The sequence below is a fragment of the Sus scrofa genome, chromosome 4 (genome assembly GCF_054392235.1).
Source record: "Sus scrofa isolate SSC_HxYL_T2T_F1_AM1 chromosome 4, Sscrofa_HxYL_maternal_Yorkshire_Landrace_v2.0, whole genome shotgun sequence".
NCBI lineage: Eukaryota > Metazoa > Chordata > Mammalia > Artiodactyla > Suidae > Sus > Sus scrofa.
Genome location: NC_139386.1, coordinates 114,948,794 through 114,971,102, shown reverse-complemented (window position 1 = coordinate 114,971,102; position 22,309 = coordinate 114,948,794). Strand labels below are relative to the sequence as shown.

The 22,309-nt window shown below is 40.3% G+C and overlaps 1 protein-coding gene across 6 annotated transcripts in view; it reads left to right on the top strand.

The window, feature by feature from the left end:
- The first annotated feature begins 244 nt into the window (after nt 1-244).
- Nucleotides 245-22,309, top strand: part of RBM15 (RNA binding motif protein 15) — a 41,524-nt gene continuing 19,459 nt past the window's right edge. The window contains exons 1-4 of one of the 6 annotated variants that reach the window (XR_014844571.1): nt 6,777-8,989; nt 15,951-16,110; nt 16,408-18,095; nt 18,840-22,013. Coding sequence is in view for 3 of the 6 variants with exons in the window: in XM_005663577.4 (XP_005663634.1) it covers nt 432-3,300; nt 7,421-7,443 (2,892 nt within the window). In the remaining 3 variants the exon portion in view is untranslated. Of the gene's footprint in view, nt 3,301-6,643; nt 6,750-6,776; nt 8,990-15,950; nt 16,111-16,407; nt 18,096-18,839; nt 22,014-22,309 lie in introns of those variants that run through there. The other 5 variants (XR_014844569.1, XR_014844570.1, XM_085023694.1 and 2 more) reach the window with 5 other exon arrangements.

Here is a 22,309-nt window from a genome sequence, read left to right as displayed (position 1 = left end):
GTCGAAAGAGGGAGCTTTCTCTCTCTCGCGAGATCGCTGTGAGCCGGCCTCTCAGAAAAAAACGCTAGAACATATGGCCCGACTTCCCAAATAGTAGGTTAAAGGACGGGATCACAAACCAATGAAAGGGATGAGGAGGTGGGATCTCTGCTTTCACCGCGCAAGAAGTACCGTTACAGGGCAGACTTTTTGTCCAATCAACGCCTCCAGACTTCGGGTCAGGTGACCGTAGAGTGCGAGGGGCGGAGCTACAGTCTGGCGCGAGGAACCGTTAAGATGGACAACGAATGTAACCAATGAGGTACTCTGACTAGGGCGTTGGGAACCCAATAACAGTGGTCGGGCGGGCGCCTTCCCGGAGCGCGGGGAGATGTAAAGACAGACAAATAGTTTTCCCAATGAGACTGTAGAAGAGAGGAGCTAATTGACCAATGAAGACTGCGGGGCGGGACCCTTTGCCGCGGCGGAGTCCAAGATGGCGGCGTGCGGTTCCGCTGTGTGAAACGAGCGCGGGGCGGCGGGTTAATCAGCTCCGCGGAGAAGACCTCCGGCGACCCGCGACAATGAAGGGAAAAGAGCGCTCCCCAGTCAAGCCCAAACGTTCGCGTGGTGGTGAGGACTCGACTTCCCGCGGGGAGCGGAGCAAGAAGTTGGGGGGCTCTGGTGGCAGCAATGGGAGCAGCAGCGGAAAGACCGACAGCGGCGGCGGGTCGCGGCGCAGCCTTCATCTGGACAAGTCCAGCAGCCGAGGTGGTAGCCGCGAGTACGAGACCGGTGGGGGCAGCTCCAGTAGCCGCTTGCATAGTTACAGCTCCCCAAGCACCAAAAATTCCTCGGGCGGGGGCGAGTCGCGCAGCAGCTCCCGGGGTGGAGGCGGGGAATCACGTTCCTCTGGGGCCGCCTCTTCAGCTCCTGGCGGCGGGGACGGCGGGGAATACAAGACGCTGAAGATAAGCGAGTTGGGGTCCCAGCTGAGTGACGAGGCGGTGGAGGACGGACTGTTTCATGAGTTCAAACGCTTCGGTGATGTAAGTGTCAAAATCAGCCATCTCTCGGGTTCTGGCAGCGGGGATGAGCGAGTAGCCTTTGTGAACTTCCGGCGGCCAGAGGACGCGCGGGCGGCCAAGCATGCCAGAGGCCGCCTGGTGCTCTATGACCGGCCCCTGAAGATAGAAGCTGTGTATGTGAGCCGGCGCCGCAGCCGCTCCCCTTTAGACAAAGATTCTTATCCTCCATCAGCCAGCGTGGTCGGGTCCTCTGTGGGTGGTCACCGGCACCCCCCTGGGGGAGGTGGTGGAGGCCAGAGATCACTTTCTCCTGGTGGCGCAGCCTTGGGATACAGAGACTACCGGTTGCAGCAGTTGGCTCTTGGCCGCCTGCCCCCTCCTCCTCCGCCACCGTTGCCCCGAGAGCTGGAGAGAGAGCGAGACTATCCATTCTATGAGAGAGTGCGGCCAGCCTACAGTCTGGAGCCAAGGGTGGGAGCTGGAGCAGGTGCTGCTCCTTTCAGAGATGTGGATGAGATCTCGCCCGAGGATGATCAGCGAGCTAACCGGACGCTTTTCTTGGGCAACCTAGACATCACTGTGACAGAGAGTGACCTAAGAAGGGCTTTTGACCGTTTTGGAGTCATCACAGAAGTAGACATCAAGAGGCCTTCTCGGGGCCAGACCAGCACCTATGGCTTTCTCAAATTTGAGAACCTAGACATGTCTCACCGGGCCAAACTAGCAATGTCTGGCAAAATTATAATTCGGAATCCTATCAAAATTGGTTATGGCAAAGCTACACCCACCACTCGCCTCTGGGTAGGTGGCCTGGGTCCTTGGGTGCCTCTTGCTGCCCTGGCAAGGGAATTTGACCGATTTGGCACCATACGTACCATCGACTACCGCAAAGGTGACAGTTGGGCATACATCCAATACGAAAGCCTGGATGCAGCTCATGCCGCCTGGACGCATATGCGGGGCTTCCCACTTGGTGGCCCAGATCGTCGCCTTAGAGTAGACTTTGCTGACACAGAACATCGTTACCAGCAGCAGTATCTGCAGCCTCTGCCCTTAACTCATTATGAACTGGTGACAGATGCTTTTGGACATCGGGCACCTGATCCTTTGAGGGGTGCTCGGGATAGGACACCACCCTTACTATACAGAGATCGTGATCGGGACCTTTATCCTGACTCTGACTGGGTGCCGCCCCCGCCCCCCGTCCGTGAACGCAGCACTCGGACTGCAGCTACTGCTGTGCCTGCTTATGAGCCACTGGACAGCCTGGATCGCAGGCGGGACGGCTGGTCGTTGGACCGGGACAGAGGTGAGCGAGATCTGCCCAGCAGCAGAGACCAGCCTAGGAAGCGAAGGCTGCCTGAGGAGAGTGGGGGACGGCATCTGGATAGGTCCCCTGAGAATGACCGCCCCCGAAAACGTCACTGCGCGCCTTCTCCTGACCGCAGTCCAGAACTGAGCAGTAGCCGGGATCGCTACAATAGTGACAACGATCGATCTTCCCGTCTTCTCCTCCTGGAAAGGCCCTCTCCAGTCAGAGACAGACGAGGTAGTTTGGAGAAGAGCCAGGGTGACAAGCGAGACCGTAAAAACTCTGCATCAGCTGAACGGGATAGGAAGCACCGGACGACAGCTTCCACCGAGGGAAAAAGCCCTCTGAAAAAAGAAGACCGGTCTGATGGGAGTGCCCCCAGCACCAGCACTGCTTCATCGAAGCTGAAGTCCCCTTCCCAGAAACAGGATGGTGGGACAGCCCCTGCAGCAGCAGCCTCTCCCAAACTCTGTTTGGCGTGGCAGGGCATGCTTCTGTTGAAGAACAGCAACTTTCCTTCCAACATGCATCTGCTGCAGGGTGACCTCCAAGTGGCTAGTAGTCTTCTTGTGGAGGGCTCAACGGGAGGCAAAGTGGCCCAGCTCAAGATCACTCAGCGTCTTCGTTTGGACCAGCCCAAGTTGGATGAAGTCACTCGCCGCATCAAAGTAGCAGGGCCCAATGGTTATGCTATTCTTCTGGCTGTGCCTGGAAATTCTGATAGCAGGTCCTCTTCTTCCTCGGCCACGTCAGACACTGCCACCTCTACTCAGAGGCCACTTAGGAACCTCGTGTCCTATTTAAAGCAAAAGCAGGCCGCTGGGGTGATCAGCCTCCCTGTGGGGGGCAACAAAGACAAGGAAAACACCGGGGTCCTTCACGCCTTCCCACCCTGTGAGTTCTCCCAGCAGTTCCTGGATTCCCCTGCCAAGGCACTGGCCAAATCTGAAGAAGATTACCTGGTCATGATCATTGTCCGTGGTGCGTCTTAAAGTCCATGTGTAACTTGTATTTAGTGCTTTGACATGGTTCCTGTTTTGTGATGTGTAATGGGATACAGCATCAGATGAAATTTTCTTTTTAATTAGTTGTTTAGTTGTAGCATTTTTCTTTTTTATATTTTTATAAACCTCTTTAAAATAGAATTTAGGAGAGTTTAGCTCTTATTTTAAGTGAAAGGGATGCCCCAAAGGTAGCAGGCAGATGGATTTACTTTAACTAGGAGTTCCCACTCTTTTGAGTAACTTTTCCCCTCTTTTTCTGCAGTTTCTTTTTTAACCTTGAGCTTAAAAAAATCCTCAAAGTTACAAAACCAAAACTCTGAAGTCAGAATTTGGAAAACAAAGAGCCCACAGACTATATAAAGATGATAATATACAACCTAAAAATTGGCTTGATTGGAATGTAGGTAAATAATTCATGTATCACAAATGTTATTTATGTGGCTGAAATTCGAGCAGGGATCTCAGAGGTATCAGCTGGTAAATTGTATAGCAGTGTGATTATTTTAATCAGGTATTTGAGTATTTCTCTTAAAATACATGGTTTATTCCCAGAGAGTTTGCTTTAACATAAGCATTTTTTATCACTAGTTCTTGAGTTCTGTATCCCGTATATGCACTTTTGGTTTGTAGCTGTAACTGTTCAGTAAAAATTGAGGAGTATGTTACAAACCACGTATGTCTTATGCTTACACTAGTATGCAGGAAGTGAGTAGGTGCTTTTAAAATCAGAATTCTTTGGTCAGTTATTGGTGTGTGGTAGTGTTTTACTGACTTTTTCAGAGCGGTGTGGCAAGTACAGTTCTAATTTAATTGTGCATATTTCAGAACGCGTTTTTCACTGGAGATGAGTTTTTATTTTTGTATCCATTCAAATTTCTGATTTTAATAATAGAAAGAAAAGTTGTCTGCAGGCTCATAAGTCATCTTTTGTTTCAGTGGGCATTAATCAGCCGTATCTGGATTGCAGAATTTTTTAAAGTCATCGTGAAATGCCTTTGACGTGCTCTTTTAAAATTTCGCTCGTATTTTTATTTTCATATTTAAACTAGTAGCGATGACATTACATTATTGAAAATGTTTTCAGTATCTCTGAAATTTTGTGTTTAATGTTTTCACTTGTGTCTAACCACAGAGTATTGAAAGGTCAGTTAAGGAAAGCCCTTTTTAGTGTTTTATTTTCCCAGACACCTGGAATTAATACAAAATAATTTAGCCTACCTTCACAATTTTTTCCAAAACTGAAGAGTATATCAATTTCTGGTTCTTAACAAGGGCTTTTGCTGCTTAACAGTAGTGAGTGATTTTCTTGTCTTTTTTTTTTTTTTAAGTCTACCCTGTGCCCGAACTCCTAGTTTCTCAGGTCATTTGTAAGTCTTTTCCCTCAACGATTTAAATGCTAAGGACTTGAGCTAAGGCCCATGATACTTAATTATGATTAGAACCTTGAGGACCTTTGGATCATGGTCATGTTTCTCTTCTGTGTGACTTATTGAAAGCCTGGCAGAACCCAACTGTTTTCTTTCTGTTATCAAAGCTGATGGTTTTGAAATAGCACCAATAATAACCCAGGGAAATGTCGTGTAATTTTTAATTGTTCGTTATGACAGGTGTCTAATGCATGTCAGCATGAAAGCCTCATCACACTGTGTCATCCTTTTTGGTTTTCACTATGCGTTTCTAAATTTTCTTTTTAAGTTTGGAAGGTTTTGTGGTTTTTTTGTTTTTAAACTGGAAAAACTAGCCATTTTGAGGGAAGAAAGATACTAGGCTATGAACACACAGGTCTTTGGTGTGCCTGTAGGGAAAATACCTGAAATCCTACAATTAAGACTTTTGGTCCTATTTGCTTTTAAAAGGCTCTGCTTGACATGCTAATATGGAGTAGACACCTGTTCAGAAACTAATGCAAATGTGCAGTCTGTGCATACAGAGGGTCAAAGTACAATTTGTGGCTGGATACATTTTTCCAGTTTAAATAATTTCACTAACCATTAACTTTTGAATATCTTTGATAAGATGGCGGGGCAAATGGTTTTTCTCTTTTAGAGAGCGAAGTCCATGACCTCTAATTTTACTCTAATCTGAAGTGTGTGCGGCTTTTCCCTGTTTCTTTTATTTTTTTCTTCCTCCCTCCCTCCCTCCCTCCATTCTGTTTTTTTAAGTTGATGTGACAGCTTACCTTAAGAGTAGAGTACTGTGGTTTTTGCTCTATGTTTGTTTAAATCTTTATCTGACATCGCGGCTTTTGTAGATCTGGGCAATTTGTGCTTCAGTGTTTTTGAAACAATGGCTTGATACCATTTCTAAATGTATGTATTATAACTAATTATGTTTAATTTGGTGCTTACCGACAGAGTGCCACCACTCAGATGAATCTCTGATTTGTGTTGCCCATTCTGTTTGTGCAGGTTCATGATATTGGTAAACTATCTTCTTAAAACTTCAGAGTGGAACGCAAGCAAAAGTCTAAAGCTATCTAGTTCTAATTCTCATTAGCCAGAATTTCATAATCTCAACATTGGATGTTCTTTGTAACAACCAATTGTTTCTTTTACTTTTACTTTAAAAAATATATTTGTTTAATTGATTTTTTTTAATTTTCTGGAACTCAGTTCAAATGAATGGAAAGCATTACTTCAGTATATCATTAAATGACCTATTAGGTATTACTGTTTAAAAAAAAAAACCCATCAAGCTAATTAAGATTTTTAGATCACAACTTCAAAGTTTACGAAAATGAATCATTCAGCTACTAGTCAATTTTTTTGTATTTTGTTGGTTGTAACTGGGATTCCTATAAGGAATTTTCCACTCAAAAATTTAAATTCTTGGTTTAGGATGTATGTTTTGACTCTCAACTGAAAGTAGATAAAGTTTTCCCTTTAAGGATTATGCCTTAAAATGTCCATCCTCTGGTTGGTAAAAGCTTTTGTCACATTTTGAAGGTAATATACTTTGGCCCTTCTTAACTCAATTGGATCATTTGAGGAACAGTAGTAAAAGTAGAGAATGTGTTGCTTTCAGAATCAAACACTTGTTTTGATTTATTTAAAAACTTCTGAGCAGGTTTTCACTGACAATTTTTTGTCATTTTTGCCTTTTCAATTTTAAATCCACTTTCTTCAGATGGTGAAATTGCTCATCATGCAGGTACAGCTTGAACTGCAGTTTGGGTCCATATAGGACCCATTCACCAAAAACTCTGGTAACAGAACTAGGAGATCCTCTTGAGAAGAGGGCCTTAATGACCTTTTTTGTGAAACATTTTTGGAGAGAGTTTCTGGACATTTTTTTTTTTTTTTTTTCTGTCTCTGCCACAGTGTTTGGTTTGGAGATAGGAGTTAGTTATGAGAACAAGAAAAGTGGAGCTGATCCTGTTAACATTCTGGTTATAGTGATGTGCCTAAAGGGAGAAAATGATTTCAGGTAACCATGGTGAACTGTCTAGCTTAATGAAGAGTTTTATATGTTTGATTTAAACAGTTGGAAAGTAAAAGTCCTACAGTGTTTTTTGGCTGTTTAGTAATTGTTTGTATGAGTGTCTTCTTAAAAGAAAATAACAGCTGCTGTCTTTGGTAACACAGATGAAGGTGGATTTTTAAACGGCTTTGTATCTTGACCCCTTTCTACAATAACGGAGTAGGTCTATATTGCTCCATATAAATTACAGAGTGAAACTAGAAGGGGTAAAAGTTTGACTAAACTCCACCTTTTTATAGTTTCATTTTTTAAAGTTATATTTAGAATATATTGATTATAAATGGATTATAAATTTGCTTTTTTTTTCTGAATTTTTTTGACGTGTTTTACTCAGTTACATGAGTACAAAGGATATTTTCAGTCCTGTAATTCTCACTTCAATTGCAGTCTTTAAAAAAAAAAAAATCCACCCTATTGTTCTACTTGTTGTCTATTCATACAGTAAATTCATTTCAAGGTTTGTGCCAGTGGGTATTATTGGTGCTTTTTGAAGTCAAGGTGGACTATCCAGGAAGGTCTTGTTAATGTATGTTCATCTATAATGGCATAGGGGAAATAGATATATTTTTAATATTGTAAACATTTGTACTGAATAACCTTTTTTTCCCCCCTGCAAGCAAAACTGGTGAACAACGGATGAAGATGTGGAATTCAAAGCTCTAATGGACCTTTTTGAAGAGAAGTTGTGGCTTATGTGGAGTTTACATGGGCCTCTTGATGGAAGAAAGCTAATCTGTTTAGTATTTGTGCATTTTACTAAAATGGCAGCTTAAAGTTGTGTATCTGCTATTGTGATGCCAATGCCGGTGTTTTAAGTGGAAAAAAAAATGACCTTGCTTTGTGCTGTGTACACAAGATTTCTGGAAAAGTAAAGAAAAACCCTTTTTATGGCTCACACAGCTTAAAAGTAGCTGTCACTCAAACATGCGCTCACAGTTGAGCTGCTTTTGTTTTATTCTAAATAAATTGTTTCTTTTGAGGAAAATGTTTTTCTGCCTGGAAGTGAATTGACGGCAAACCTTTGACCCCTTTGTTTGCAGCTGAGGGGGTTCTTGCTGCTGCTCAGATCTTGTCTGTCTTGAGCAAGAAGCAGGGAGACCATCGTGTTGACTATCACAGTGTGTCGATTCTGAAGGATCACTAGTGTTACTGTGACCCCCCTTTGTTTGCAGTGAAGGGGATCATTTGCTTCTCAGTCCTCAACTTGATGAGGAAATGGTGCTGTTTGCTGGCACACAAGAAGCCGGGGCAAGCACCGTAAGCCTCACCACAGTGCACGAGTCGGGGGCTTTGCTGGTTTGAAGAGCCGGAGTTGCTGAAATTTAAGTTTTGATTTATTTTGTTCACCCATCACGTTTGGCCTTAGTTTCATTTTTAATTTGAAGAAAAGTGTGAAATTGCTTTATCTTGCACTTAACATTTGCACCAAATTGCCAAAAGAAGGAGAAATGCTCCGCTTGCTTTTTAAATGTTAATGGTGATGTTAATAAAGCCTTTCCTGACACATTTGAGGAGCTCCTCCGTCTCCAGGGGCTTCTCACCCGAGTTATGCAGTGATGGGTTTAGTTCTGAATGGATGAAGAGTTCCTGAGAGCTAGCGTTTGTAATTAGAACCGTTACTCGGTATCTGTGCCTTACTTGACCTGTGGTTCCACATGCCTTGGATGTGCATGCACCGTGACGGTTTCATAGGTACGAACGTACACTCAGGCCCAGTCACTTCGGTTGGTAGGACAGATTGTGAGGAGAAATGGAGGCATCCTTAAGGAGGAAAAAGTGTTTGCCTTTAGTTCCTGCATTATCCTGTACAGGGGCTCCTGAGCTTTGGAGGCTGTTTCCAGGACAGGAGAACAACTCCCCTGTTTGCAGCAGGAGACTTCGGTGCACAGTGACAACGCTGGAGTTCAAGAGGAAGCCAGCAGTGCTGCACCATTGGCTTCAGACACCATTGTTGTTTGCCAGTTTTAAACTTAACTAGTTGCAGACGAAGACCACCTTGAAATGCAGGCTTGTTGGGCTTGTTTTGAATTTTAACCTCGGATGGAAGAGCCCTACCTAGTGCTGTCTGTCTCCATGCGGGATGATGATTACTTAGGCAACAGGTGATTATCAACAAAGGATGCCACGCTTATACTCTGCAAGGTGGTGTTCCAGTGGCAAACAGCTGTGTAAACTCTTGTAAACAGGTAAGAGGGTTTCGAGAGGTCAAAATTGCATTATAATTTATAGGGTGAGGGCTTTTAATGTTTTCGGGGATGTTGCTCTGGTGCTCTGCTGCTGTTACTAGCTTCCGCCTCTCACCAAGTGTTTTGTTAAAGTTGCAGGCCAGAACTTTTGTTCTATTTTAATTTTAGGGGTTTTTTTTTTTTAAGTTTGAAGATTTCTTTAAACATTTGAAAAAAATTCTTCTAATGTGGGAGCCAAAGTATTAAAACCCTGGTTTTGGATTTGGACCTAATGAAATTTTGACCTTTTCTGTTAACCATGGTCTTTACATTTAGTGATGATTTAATGGTGCTGGAAAAACTTAACTGGTATAAATGTTGCTTATTATAAGCACTGATTTCTAAACCTCTAAGTCGGAATGGTTAGTTGTTTTTTGTTTTTTCTCTTTTTCCCCAAGGAGATTGAATTAATTATAAAGTGAGGTAGCTGCAGCAATCTTTGGGGAAGTGAATGGGCACTGTTGAGAAAAACCCAGCTCTTAACCATTTTCATTGTCTGTTGAGTCCCACCTGCCTTCTGTGCCCTCCGGGCCCTCCCTCTGATGTTAATCGAGTGTGAGGCCGAGGCAGTTTATTTACCACAAGCACAACTTTTTAATGTATTTTACAACTTAGGTTTCCTTGCTTTATTTTAAATGGGAACAAAAATTTTGAAGATAATTTTTCTTTTTTATGAAATTTTTATTTTTTGTCTCTTACCAAAGGGGAAAAGTGAAATACAGTGATTTTTCAGGTTCTCCAGATGTCATTTACAAGAGTTTTTATGAGTTGCTTAACATTTAAAGCTTTGCCAAGTGATCTCTCATGTACATTTCTTTAAACAGTTTATACCTGTTGGGAATGTTATTTTTCAGTGTATTTGCTTTCTCTGACTAGTCCAAATGGAAAACTCATTAAGTAGTTTTGCAAGTAGAGGAAAAATATTTGAAATAACTATAGCAGTTTGAGGAAGATGATGTTATGTTCTCTATGTAGTTCTACCTGTTGGATATCTTTCTTTGGTCTTGGGCTTCATCTCAAGAACAGGAAAAAATGTTGCAGGCAGGACATTTGTACTTGTGTATGAGACCGTGTCATGTAAAGTGGGAAGGTACACAGAATGATGGTTTTTTGGAAACTACTCATGAAATCATTTTATTTCCAGCTACACCATGAAGAAAAAAATATTAACTGGGTTGAGTGTTAGATCTAGGGTTCTGGCTTTATAAATTGGAAACTGCCCTTTTGAATTACCTGTGTGGTTTCCCAGTGTCTTTCGTATGATCTAAATTTAGGGTCCTACTATAAAGGGAATAGTACTAAGAACACCCCTGATTTGATTTGTGCCCATTTTGAAAAGTCTGGTTGTATTAAAATTGAAAATGGGGATTACCTTGCTTTAGTAAACCTAGATTTTATAAATTACCCCTTCCGTAGCTTAAGTCATATTATTATTTACAAGCTGTTTATCTGAGGCAATAAATTTAGTTTTTATGGTGGCTGGTACAGCATCTGTTTTTCTTTTTGCAATAGGAAAAGCGGTCCATTCCAGTTTGCTCTCTTTAAGCTTTTCCTGGTTAAAAACCCTTTTCCTTAAAAACTTCACTTACAATCTAGTTATAAATTCTTAGCAGAGGATTTTATTGAATAACAAAATTCCTTCAAACCTCAGATAAGATTGTTACTAAGAAGTAGCCATAGGAGCTCTCCATGTGGCTCAGTGGTTAACGAATCCGACTAGGAACCATGAGGTTGCAGGTTCGATCCCTGGCCTTGCTCATGGGTTAAGGATCCGGCGTTGTCGTGAGCTGTGGTGTAGGGCGCAGATGTGTTTTGGATCCTGCGTTGCTGTGGCTGTGGTGTAGGCTGGCGGCTATAGCTCTGATTAGACCCCTAGCCTGGGAACCTCCATATGCCTCGGGTGTGGCCCTAGAAAAGGCAAAAAGACCAAAAAAAAAAAGAAGTAGCCATAAAGAGATTTTGATGGTAAGATTACTTAACAAGCTTCTATACCCAAATGCTGAGATAGTAAGCATTCAGGTAGGGTTCCTGTACAAATTGAATGCTGGCTATATGTTAAGAACTAAGATGCTGAGCATATAAAGTATCAAATAGTCTCTACCCCTGTCAGCAATTTATACACTAACTGGGGAAATTAGGTATAAACAAGTGAATAGTTAAATATCAGGAAAAGTTCACAGACAACTATGGGAGAGATGTCACAGGGCAATGTTTGATTATTGCTAGTAAATTTTTATGGGTGATATGGTTATATGAAGGAATATATGAATAAATTAAGCTGGAATGATCAAGAAAGGCTTTTGCAAAATAATTTGTTGGAGAAGGATGTGGAATGGTGGAAGGAGGTTAGGATTGAGATGTCAGGCCGACAAGCATACATAATAATAGAGCAACTTGTTGATAGATGAAAAAGATGAAGACTGAGCCTAAACTAGTTGTATGGTTGGGTCCTGAGGGCGTCCTGAAAGGCAGGCTGGTTTCAGCCAGGTGGGGAGTGAGGATGGATAGTCAGTTGAGGCATGCTGATGTAAAGAGTGGTATTAATAGCAATCAGCTATTAAACACCTCAGGCCAAACATTCCGCCAAGACCTAGACACAGGTTTTATCCAGGTTTCACCACAGACCATGATCTGACAGCTAGGTGAATGATAGAGCCAGGGTTCTAACCAAGCTTTTGTTCTAACCAGGGCTTTTGGACACTGTACTGTCCTACTTTGTGTTTTTCAGGAGGCATTAAAGCTGCAAACTTGAGAAAATGTCTGGACAGTGGATTTCAAATGCGTGTATGAGCATTTGGGGTTCTTAGGAAATATACAGGCCCTTGGCTCCAATCCCAGAAAATTTTGGGATTTGTAAAGGCCAGCATGGCCCAAGAGTCTTTGTTCTTTTTACAAGCTCCTCAGGTCATCCTGACGTAGCCTCTGGTCAGTAGCCATGTGTTGACGCCCACAGAGAGTAGAGTGTTGACGTATAAACTTGGGATAATGTCATATTTAAGGCATGGGAATGGCGGATGGTGCTGGAAAAGAGGCTCAGGTAGGAGAGCCAGATTCCGAAGCTGAGAGGAGGCGTTTCCAGAAGGTACATTCAAAGCCTTTGAAGAAACAAGCAGAATGAAACTGCAAATGCCATGGAGTTTAGCCTATAAAATTGTCACTTAAGTAGTAGTTTTATAGTCATGTAATTATTTCTCCCAGCAGTTCAGTCTAGCTCAGTATTTAATTTTACCTTATAATGACGAAGAAGGCCTACTGTTTAGTTTATGAAATAAATGCTAAAGGGATGCCAGAAAAGTTTATTTTGTGGCTAAGGGGTACACAGCCAGGAACTGATTGAAATAACCTTGAGTTTTCAGTTAATCTGAAAAATAACGTGATTGAAGTCTATCTTAAAGTTGGAAGTGGTTCTAGAATTGAGTATGTGTGTTCAGAAGTTTCCTATTTTGAATTATCAGTCCTGGGTTTGTCTTCAGTCGGTGTAGCTAATTATTTAATTCTTCAAATATTTAGGTACCCGTTATATACCAAGCAGTATTCTAGCTCTTGGGAGTATATTGGTGAAGAAAAAAGATATTTCTTATTTCTCATGGAACTTAAATTCTGATTAAAGAAGGGAGGTAGTAAATTAAGAGCCTTTTTGTCTAGGACAGAGGGTTTAGACCGTATTCAAAGCTGAACGTTGTGGAAAGTCTTTGGAAGTTTTAAGCAAGGGAGGCGAAGTGAATTTGATCAAGATTTGACCATGTGTCTAGGAAAATAACCAATAATGTCCTTCAGCTTTCTTATTCCCAAGATCTAGAATAATGCCTAGTATATAATAGGCGCCCTAATATTTGAAAAGTTACTTAGCTACACAAATTGAAGACAAAATGTAGTATAAGTAATTCAAAACAGGAAATCTTTTGACTATTTGCAAGTCAAAGATAATATTTCCCTCAAAGATAAATTAGCATGTCAGATTCTCTGAAGACTGAATATGTTCTTGCTCGAGATGAGTGGGGTTCTTTTATTTAAATACTGTAACAGAGATTTTAGTTCTTCTTTGGGCTCATAATTGTTGGCCACCCTGAGCTCTTCCTCCGTGTATATCCTCATTTCCTCAACATGTCATTTTTTATTCTTTCTGCTTTCAACAAGCTGTCATGACGGTTTATACCGTAGTCACATATAGTTGCTGCTGTAACATCCTGATCATTCCTTCTATATTTTATAATGTGATTTTTCTGGTGATATCAAACCAAACTTCCATACTAAGAGATCAATTTAGAGGATTTTTTTGGTGGAATGGCGATCATCCCATGCAAACCATATGCATGTATGTATACAGTTTTTAGTGCTATTGGTCTATGACCTTTCTCAGGTGGCCAGCAGATTTCCTTTTACCCAAGAAAGGGGCTTAATGAAAAACTTTCATGCGTAAGTTTGTGATTGCGTCTATGTCCAGGGTAGAACTGTTATTACAGGTGAAATCAACACTTTGAGATACCATATACATACATACATATATGTGTGTATATATATATATATACACACACATAAATATATTATATATATATATATATATTTTTTTTTTTTTTGGCTGTGCCTGTGGCATGTGGAAGTTCTCTGCCCAGGGATGGAACGTGTGCCACATCTGTAACCAGAGCCACAGTGGTGACAATGTCAGGTCCTTCACCTGCTCAGCCACAAGGGAACTCCATAATATGTGTTTTTATTACATATTTGAAAGCATCTTGGGAAAATTGTTTCATAAAATTTTTATTTTAGCATATGAAATTGACTGTCAATAGTTTTACCTTGCCCTCAAGATAAGCATCTTGTTTGTGTGTATTCTTTTGTAGAGAAACACTTCAATAAATTACGTTCCTTAGAATTTTTCCACATTTTTGTAGCAGAGGTCTCAAACCTGGCTATGTAGAATCAATTGAGGAACTTCTTCTTGTCAATAGCTGGGACTCTCTTGGAGATTTATTTACATTGATGTAGGTACAGTGGGGCTCTGCCAAGCCCCAGTATTTTAAGTATACGGATGATTCTGATCTTTAGCCAGCATGGAGAACCACTACTCTAGAAACAGAAATATTAAACATCCTGACCAACACATAGTCAACCTCTTAAACTCTTTTTGGAAATGAAAAACCAAAACCTTTCAGAGTATAATTTGGGTTTAGTACAGTAACTTAGTCTTCCAGAATTTTTGCTGTGAAAGTGTGGTCCTCTGACTAGTAGTATTAGCATCACACAGAAACTTGTTAAGAAGTATAGAATTTCAGGGCCTCACCTAGACCCACTGACTAGAATGAGATGTCCAATGATTCCTCTGTCTTGGAAAGTTTGAGAAGCACTGCTTAAGATGTAGATACATAAAAATTCTGTGTAGTAAAAATGGGTGGTTAGATTATTATCCCTCATGTGTAAGATTCTCTGATTTGTGCATTAGTCAGGTGAGATTTACTTCAAAGCATTTAAATATTTTCAACAAGAAAAGTAGGAACAAGAGAGGTTGTAGGTAGTGAGCTTCTGGTGACCAGAAAATTACCAGATGTCTCTGCCACCAAGGTGAGGGAAGGGTTACTGTTGTCAGTCCTAGTTAGTTGGTTCTTACTTTGTTACACTTAGATTTTTTTCTCTACCTCCTATTCTGTTCTAGTCCACTCTATTAATTGTGAGATAGAAAATGTTATTTTTTGTAGATACAGGTAAGGACATTTGAGACACTGTGCTGATAGGTGCCCCATAATTTAGAAAATTTGGTAGAGGTAGGTTCAGAGCTTTCTATGGAGGGGGATGGATATGAACAGGATTGAGGAGTGGCTCCTAATTGCCTTTGCTTTTTAATTGTAGTATGATAGTAACTTTATTAATAAACTGATTTTCCTCACAGCAATAATTAATTTATATTAAAGTTTAACAAATAATGAATACTAAGATTCATATGTATTTAAGGGAATAAACCAGTGTGAATGTTCAGAGAATACTATAAATTGCATGATAGCAGTTTCGATACAGAAATGATATTTTTAATGCATACATTTTTATGAGATTTAGATCTTTTAAAAGATTCTAAAGTATATTCACCAGGCAACCATGTCAATATCAAATGAAAAATTGCAGCCAGATTATTGTCACATCTCATAATTTTTACTTTTTTTTTTTTTTTTTTTGTCTTTTTAGGGCTGCACCCATGGCATATGGAGGTTCCCAGGCTAGGGGTCGAATTGGAGTTGTAGCCGCTGGCCTACACCACAGCCACAGCAATGCTGGATCTGAGCTGTATTTTTACTTATACCATAGCTCATGGCAACACCGGATCTTAACCCAGGTATTGAACTGAGTCCTCATTCTGTTTGGGTTTGTTAACTGCTGAGCCGCAACGGGAACTTCTACATTTTTTAAGTAGCATGTGTTTTGGAGGAATTTTTATCAAGCACAGCAATGTCAGTGTCTCTAGAAGACTTTTCTTATGATTTATGGATTTCTCCTGAGACATGAGAGGATTTTTTTGTGTGTGTGACAACTTACCTATATCATTTATTTCTCCAGACAAATTTCGTTTATGAAGTTTATCCTCTTCAGTGTTAGGATCTTACTGAATTCATTCTGTGAACAGGATGAATTCATCCGAAGTTTGAGGTTTGGTGGTTGAAAATACTTTATTTCTGTGATACATGAGTGAGTGGTTTTTCTTCAGTATGTATTAGTTTAAAAATATTTTGAACCTTCAGTGACACCTTTTCTTCTATTTGCTGCTCCTAAAGCTTAGAAATGTCTAAAGCTCTGATTTAAAAGAAAATTTTTAACACATGGGATTGGATCTACCGCCTCCTTTTTTTTTTTTTTAATAGCCAAGTTTAAAGGAGAGAGTACTTCTAAGTATAGTCGTTGGTTAAATGTCTTTTTTTCCTCCTGGGTTTCTTTTTAGGAACTACTGACAATCAAAAACCCATAGCCGACTTTGGGATATGGCTTTATTATTCAGCACCTAAAAGATGAGTTCTAATTGGCAGACTTCTGGCACTGGCACTTGTCCTCCTGTTTCTATAGAAACTGGGTTGGAAGTCAGAGCTGCACAAAGGGAAAGGGTAAGTTTCTTTTAAACTCCATATTTATAAACCCGTATCTTATTAACTATGGCTTGGTGTTTGTTTTCACATAAGGATATATACATTAGTGATCTGAAGCTCAAATACGAACTACTGATTTTTGCTTATGTGGAAATTGACATCAAGTCATTAAATGTAAGAGGAGGGTTTAAATATGGATTTATTTTTCTTGTGACTCTGACTTCACATTTCTTGAAGCAGAGAACTCAGTATAATAATTCTCACTTTGGGTTATATCTAATTTGGAGGTGATAAAATTGGTTTTTTTCCTTTTAGATCTTACTCTATTATACTTTTCTGGTAAGTGAAAATTGGAATATAAAATATGTACAGAGGACGTTTTAAAAGTCTACATGATTTATAAGTCTCTTCCATGGAGCAAAGTATGGTTCTTTCTGTCATAAAACAATTACTGGGAGTTCCTGCTGTGACACAACAGGATTGGTGACGTCTCTGCAGTGCCAGGATGCAGGTTTGATCCCCAGTCCACCACAGTAAGGATCTGGCGTTGCTGAAGCTGCGGTGTAGGTCGCAGCTGTGGCTCAGATCTGATCCTTGGCCGGGGACCTCCATGTGTCTTGGGGCAGCCAAAAGGCAAAAAAAAAAAAAAAAATTTACTGTACTACTGACCAGTTTTTTAGCTTCTCTTCTCTCTTAGCCAAGCAGGATGAGGTTGTCTGTTGGGCATATACATGTGTTCTCATCCAGGCAGACACCCATTATTCATAGAACCTAAGACACCTGCCAGTGGCTGAGTCATCTTATTACTGTGGCCTCAGAGGACTCTACTGCATAGCTGGGCATTTGGCTTGACATACTTTAGTCAAGTGAGGTAAACTCTGATCTACAGGTTGGTGTATGTAAATAATTTATACTAAACTCTGACTAGCTCTGGGATATTGAAGGAAGGCAATATTAGCTCTTGTTTTTTAAAACTTACCTATCATTTCCTTGGTCCTGACATTATTCTGAAGGGACAGACTTCTCTTTTCCTTGCTGAAAGAACATTGATGTTGGTTGAGGCCAGCCAAAGAGTGGGACATCTTTATTTTGGCCCAAGTCATCCGTTTTGTAAAAATGGTATAAAAGTGAAAGTTGGAAATTTTTCAATAGGGAAAGTGAATTCATTCTAAAAATTTCACTTCACAAGTCCCTGGTCTGTTAATGCCTGAAAGTGGCTTCTCGTTAAAAATGTATGCCTCCCTTAAGTACTAATGTCTGTCCTCTTGGTTTCTGTTTGCTCACTGGAGCTTGAAAGGGGTAAAAAATCAATTGAATTTGTGATTTTGGGGAAAGTTGACTGGAAAACAGTTTAGTTTTTATCTGAGTGCTGTTAAGTATCCAGACATCTAGTCATCTAGTGTTTTCTACTCTTTAGTAAGGGGGGCCAACTGGTGGTTTCAGGTCCTAGAACTCCCTGATTTCCAGGAAAGCCAGGTAATTGGTCACCTTGTCTTATTCTCTGCACCCCTGAAACCACGTCACTAGGTTGTTATTGATCATCATTTTGGATTGAAGTAGATTATATTTATTAGTGTCTGTTGAAATGTACCAGAGAATAGATTCTTTTTTTTTTTTTAATAAATGTCTTATTTTTCTTAGTGGCCCTAGGTAATGCCAGCCTCCCTCTCATAGAAATAAAGTATGAATTTTAAACTGATTTAGTTAAAAAGATGATTCCAAGGGCTTTTGTTTTTTTTTCATTTGTGTGTATATGTTAGGACCTGTGGGTGATAAATGTGACACATTTAGGTGGTTGTTTGTGGTAAATGAGTGACCAGATGAGGCAGATATATAGACATAAATCCTCATGCAAGTTGGTTCTATTTTAAGAGAAACACTCAAGGTTTTTAAAAAGTATTGGGCTTTTGTTTTATATTGAGGTCTTCAGAGAAACCACTGTCCAAGTATGCATTATTTCTCTCTTAAAAATTACATCTAGGAAGTTTTATTGTGGCTCAGCGGTGATAGACCTGACTAGTATCCATGAGGACGTGGGTTCAATCCCTGGCTTTACTCAGTGGGTTGAGGATCTGGTGTTGCTGTGAGCTGTGATGTAGGTCACAGATGTGGCTTAGGTCCCAAGTTGCTGTGGCTGTGTCGTAGGCCAGCAGCTGTAGCTCTTATTTGACCCCTAGCCAGGAAATTTCCATATACTGCAGGTGTGGCCCTAAAAAGCAAAAAAAAAAAAAAAAAAAATTACATCTAAAATCAAATGATACATAATGTGTTTTTTTTCTTGTGTGGAAAAAGCTAATTTTACAATTAGGCAAGTTTATTTACTAAGGAGCTAGTTTTTAGTAAGCATAGCATCACATATGTTAATATACCTAGATTATTTGAAAAACAATCACAAATTATTTTAGTCCATTTAAGTATAATTGTTGCTTTTATTAATTTTAAATTCTTAGAGAATCATTAAAGAAGAAAAGCCAGGAGCCATGATCTAATCAGCATTGTTATTTAGTTTTCAGAGTTGGCTCTGTTGAGGACTAGCTTTGTAACTTTATTTGTTTTGTTGTTATTGGGGTTTTTTAAGGGTGGGGGGCGCGCTTGCGGCATTTGGAAGTTCACAGGCCAGGGGTCAAATTAGAGCTACAGCTTATGGCCTATACCTCAGCCACAGCAACACGGGATCCAAGGCACATCTGTGAGCTACACCATAGCTCACAGTAACACCAGATCCTTAACCCACTGAGCAAGGCCAGGGATTGAACCCATATCCTCATAGATACTAGTTGGGTTCTTAACCCACTGAGCCACAGTGGGAACTTCTAGCTTTGTAGCTTTAGACAATAACTTGGTCTTAATTTGCTTTTATTCTTTAGGTATAAAATAGGAATAATAATAATACGTATCTATTTTCCTTGCAGGAGTGACAGGATGCTAATGAGGTAATAGGTGGGAAAATAACTTTAAAAACTTAAAAGTACTGTAAGATAGAGTTTTAGTACCAGAAATAGCATTTTATGAGCAATGTATATAGAAAATTCCTTCTTTTACAGTGATGGTATGGCATTTTCTAAGACCAGTAAGAAATGATATCTTACTGGTTTCCGTTTTTGGTTTTTTTGCTTTTTAGAGCCACACCTGCAGTATATGAAAGTTCCCAGGCTAGGGGTTGAATCAGAGCTACAGCTGCTGGCCTACGCCGCAGCCAAAGCAACGCGGGATCCCAGCCGCATCTGCGATCTACACCACAGCTCACGGCACCACCGGATCCCTGACCAACTGAGTGAAGCCAGGGATTGAACCGGCGTCCTCATGAATACTAGTCAGATTTGTTTCTGCTGTGCCATAGTGGGAACCTCTGGTAATCTTATTAGTTTTAAGTAACTCAATAAATAGCTGAGAAGAAAGTATATACTGGACTTTTACGTTCAAATTATATGGCTCTACTGAGTACATGTATTTGTAGATATTTCAAGGCTTACAGTTTATAAACATTTCAACTAATATCTTACTATTAAGGAATTAAAAGTGTTCTGTACTTAGGCGTGCAGCCTTGGGTCAAGGTTGGTGAATATTGGAGGACCTAAAATTTGTTATCTTTAACAGCTACATTGTTACTGCATTGTAGCAGATCTGTTTGTGGCTGTAATTTGTTTGTTTGTTTTGGTTCTTAGCTATTTTGCATCCTTTTTCAATCTAGATATTAAAGTTTTATGCCAATTTGAGTTAGAACAAATTTATTATAACATAACTGCTTTTAATAAAATAAGCTTTGTAGTCTTGTGATACTGCCAAGAAGCCAGGGTTGTCCCAAGGAGAAAGCATAGGGGTTTGTGTCAGTTTGTATTTGAATTGTGATACCACTACATATTGGGTGTTTAATCTCTTTGACCTTAAGTTTATTCATTTGTAAAACAGGCATCATAGTATATGCTTTTAAAGGTCGTGGAGATTAAACATAAAATACGCCTACCTCAATGACTAGGATATATTAGATTTTGAAATAAAATTATTTACTGTTCTACTTCTCCAAACACATACTTACATAATATCCTAAGGCTACTATTTGTTTTCTCTTTGTCTTATGGGATATCTTAAGAGGGAAGGAGATAGAGTAGCAGTGTACTATTTTGCTTTTCTTGAAACCCTATGTATGTCTGGGATAGTATTTCTAGTTGTGGTTACTTAGAAATGTGTTGACATCTTATTGTTCAAGGGAAGGAATGAATGAACAGGAACATGGTAAGTTAATTGTTAATACAATGAATACGTTGGTTACGAAGTCTTTAGCTTTCTATAGTCTAGGTATTCAGATCCATACCACCCAGGTTTAGAGGGGCTCTTGGCATTGAGTAAGATGAAGAACTGCTCTGTTGCTTAAGAGTCACAAAGCCTGTGTAAATCAGAATTCAACTTGGAGTTCTTTAGTTGGTCCTGCTTAAGATGTGTAGTTTGCTTTCATAGGAAGAAAGAATCTAATTGCCCTAGGTGAAGTCTTTTGAGAACAGTTATTGCTCCAAAAGGAAAGGGAGATCGATGACTGTGATTCCTCGAAAATGTGTTATTTTTTTAATCTTGCTTTTTTTTTTTTTTTTTTGTCTTTTTTGTCTTTTTGCCATTTCTTGAGCCGCTCCCTCGGCATATGGAGGTTCCCAGGCTAGGGGTCTAATCAGAGCTGTAGCTGCCAGCCTACGCCAGAGCCACAGCAACGCGTTTGCGGCCTACACCAGAGCTCACGGCAGTGCTAGATCCTGAACCCACTGAGCAAGACCGGGGATCGAACCTGCAATCTCAAGGTTCCTAGTCGAATTCGTTAACCACTGCGCCACGACGGGAACTCCTAATCTTGCTTTTTGATGTAGAAAGAAGAAAGGAAATTAGCAGCTACTGTGTATGAGGGGTCTTTTGCTTGGTACAAGTATATTTTCATTTAATCCTCACAGTATAGCTGTGAGGTAGGTTGGTGGTATCCTCATTTTACAGAGGGGGAAATTGGGATTCAGAGAGGTTGAGTAACTTTAGATATAGTAACAAGTAGCAGAGCTTGGGTTTATTATTATTTTTGCTGTCTGTATGAGGGGTAGTGTTTCTTCTTTATTCACATTGTTTTAACATCTAAAATGTAGAAAGACTGTTAGACATTTACATCTAAGGGTAAAACCTACACATTTTAAATAGGACCAACTATTGTTTTATAAGATAACTGAGATCTGGACCAGATTAATTTGGTTCCAAAATTGATGCTGAGTTTTGGGGAATACAACATCATCCATCTTGAAGATCTTGCAGACTAATGGAAAAGATTGACATGTCAGCCTATATAGTGCTCAGTTAAAAGTTAGAAGACATTCCAGACGAGAGAATGACTTAATGCTGGGGGAGATTTTCCAGAGGCTCTTGGTGAGTCAGATTGTGAAAGTGAGGCTGTGCCTGGTGGAGAATGGCAAGCCATTGGGATTGTAGCTGGTGGCAAAACTTGTACAAAGGCAAACAGAGAGTGAGAGGGTATGGCATTTTGGAGCTAAAACCAGGCTTTCACTTTAGGGTTTTTCTCTACAGGGAATCAGTAAATATTTTAAAGCAGAGAGGATTGGAAGGATGGGATGATAATAGTAATAAAAGGGGTCCCCTGGTGGCTTAGCAGGTTAAAGATCCAGCATTGTGCCTGCCATGGCTCTGGTTACACCTGTGGTGCGGGTGGTTGCCTAGGAACTTATGCATGCCATGGGCATAGCCAAAAAAAAAAAAAAGGTCATAGTAGTTTCAAGGACTATTTTGAAGAGTCTAAAGGAGTTTGGTATTGAAGAAGAACTGTTTTTGTTTTTCTCTTAAAATCACCCAGGTAATGAAGGACTCTCTTATCCATATGTAGTTGCTTAGTCTAAGTGACATTGTTAATTAGTTAACATAATTATTCCATGTTTTAAAAACCATCTTTTAGGAGCTTGCGTTGTGGCTCAGCAGAATGAATCTGACTAGTATCCATGAGGACACAGGTTCAGTCCCTGGCCTTGCTCAGTGTGTTAAGGATCTGGCATTGCCATAAGCTGTGATATAGTTTGTAGATGTGGCTTGGATCCCATGTTGCTGTGACTGGGGTGTAGGCTAGCGCCTACAGTTCCAATTTGACCCCTGACCTGGAAATGTCCATATGCTGCAGGTATGGCCCTAAAAACAAAAACAAAAACAAAAAAAACCCATCTTTTAGTTTATGTCTCATTAAGAG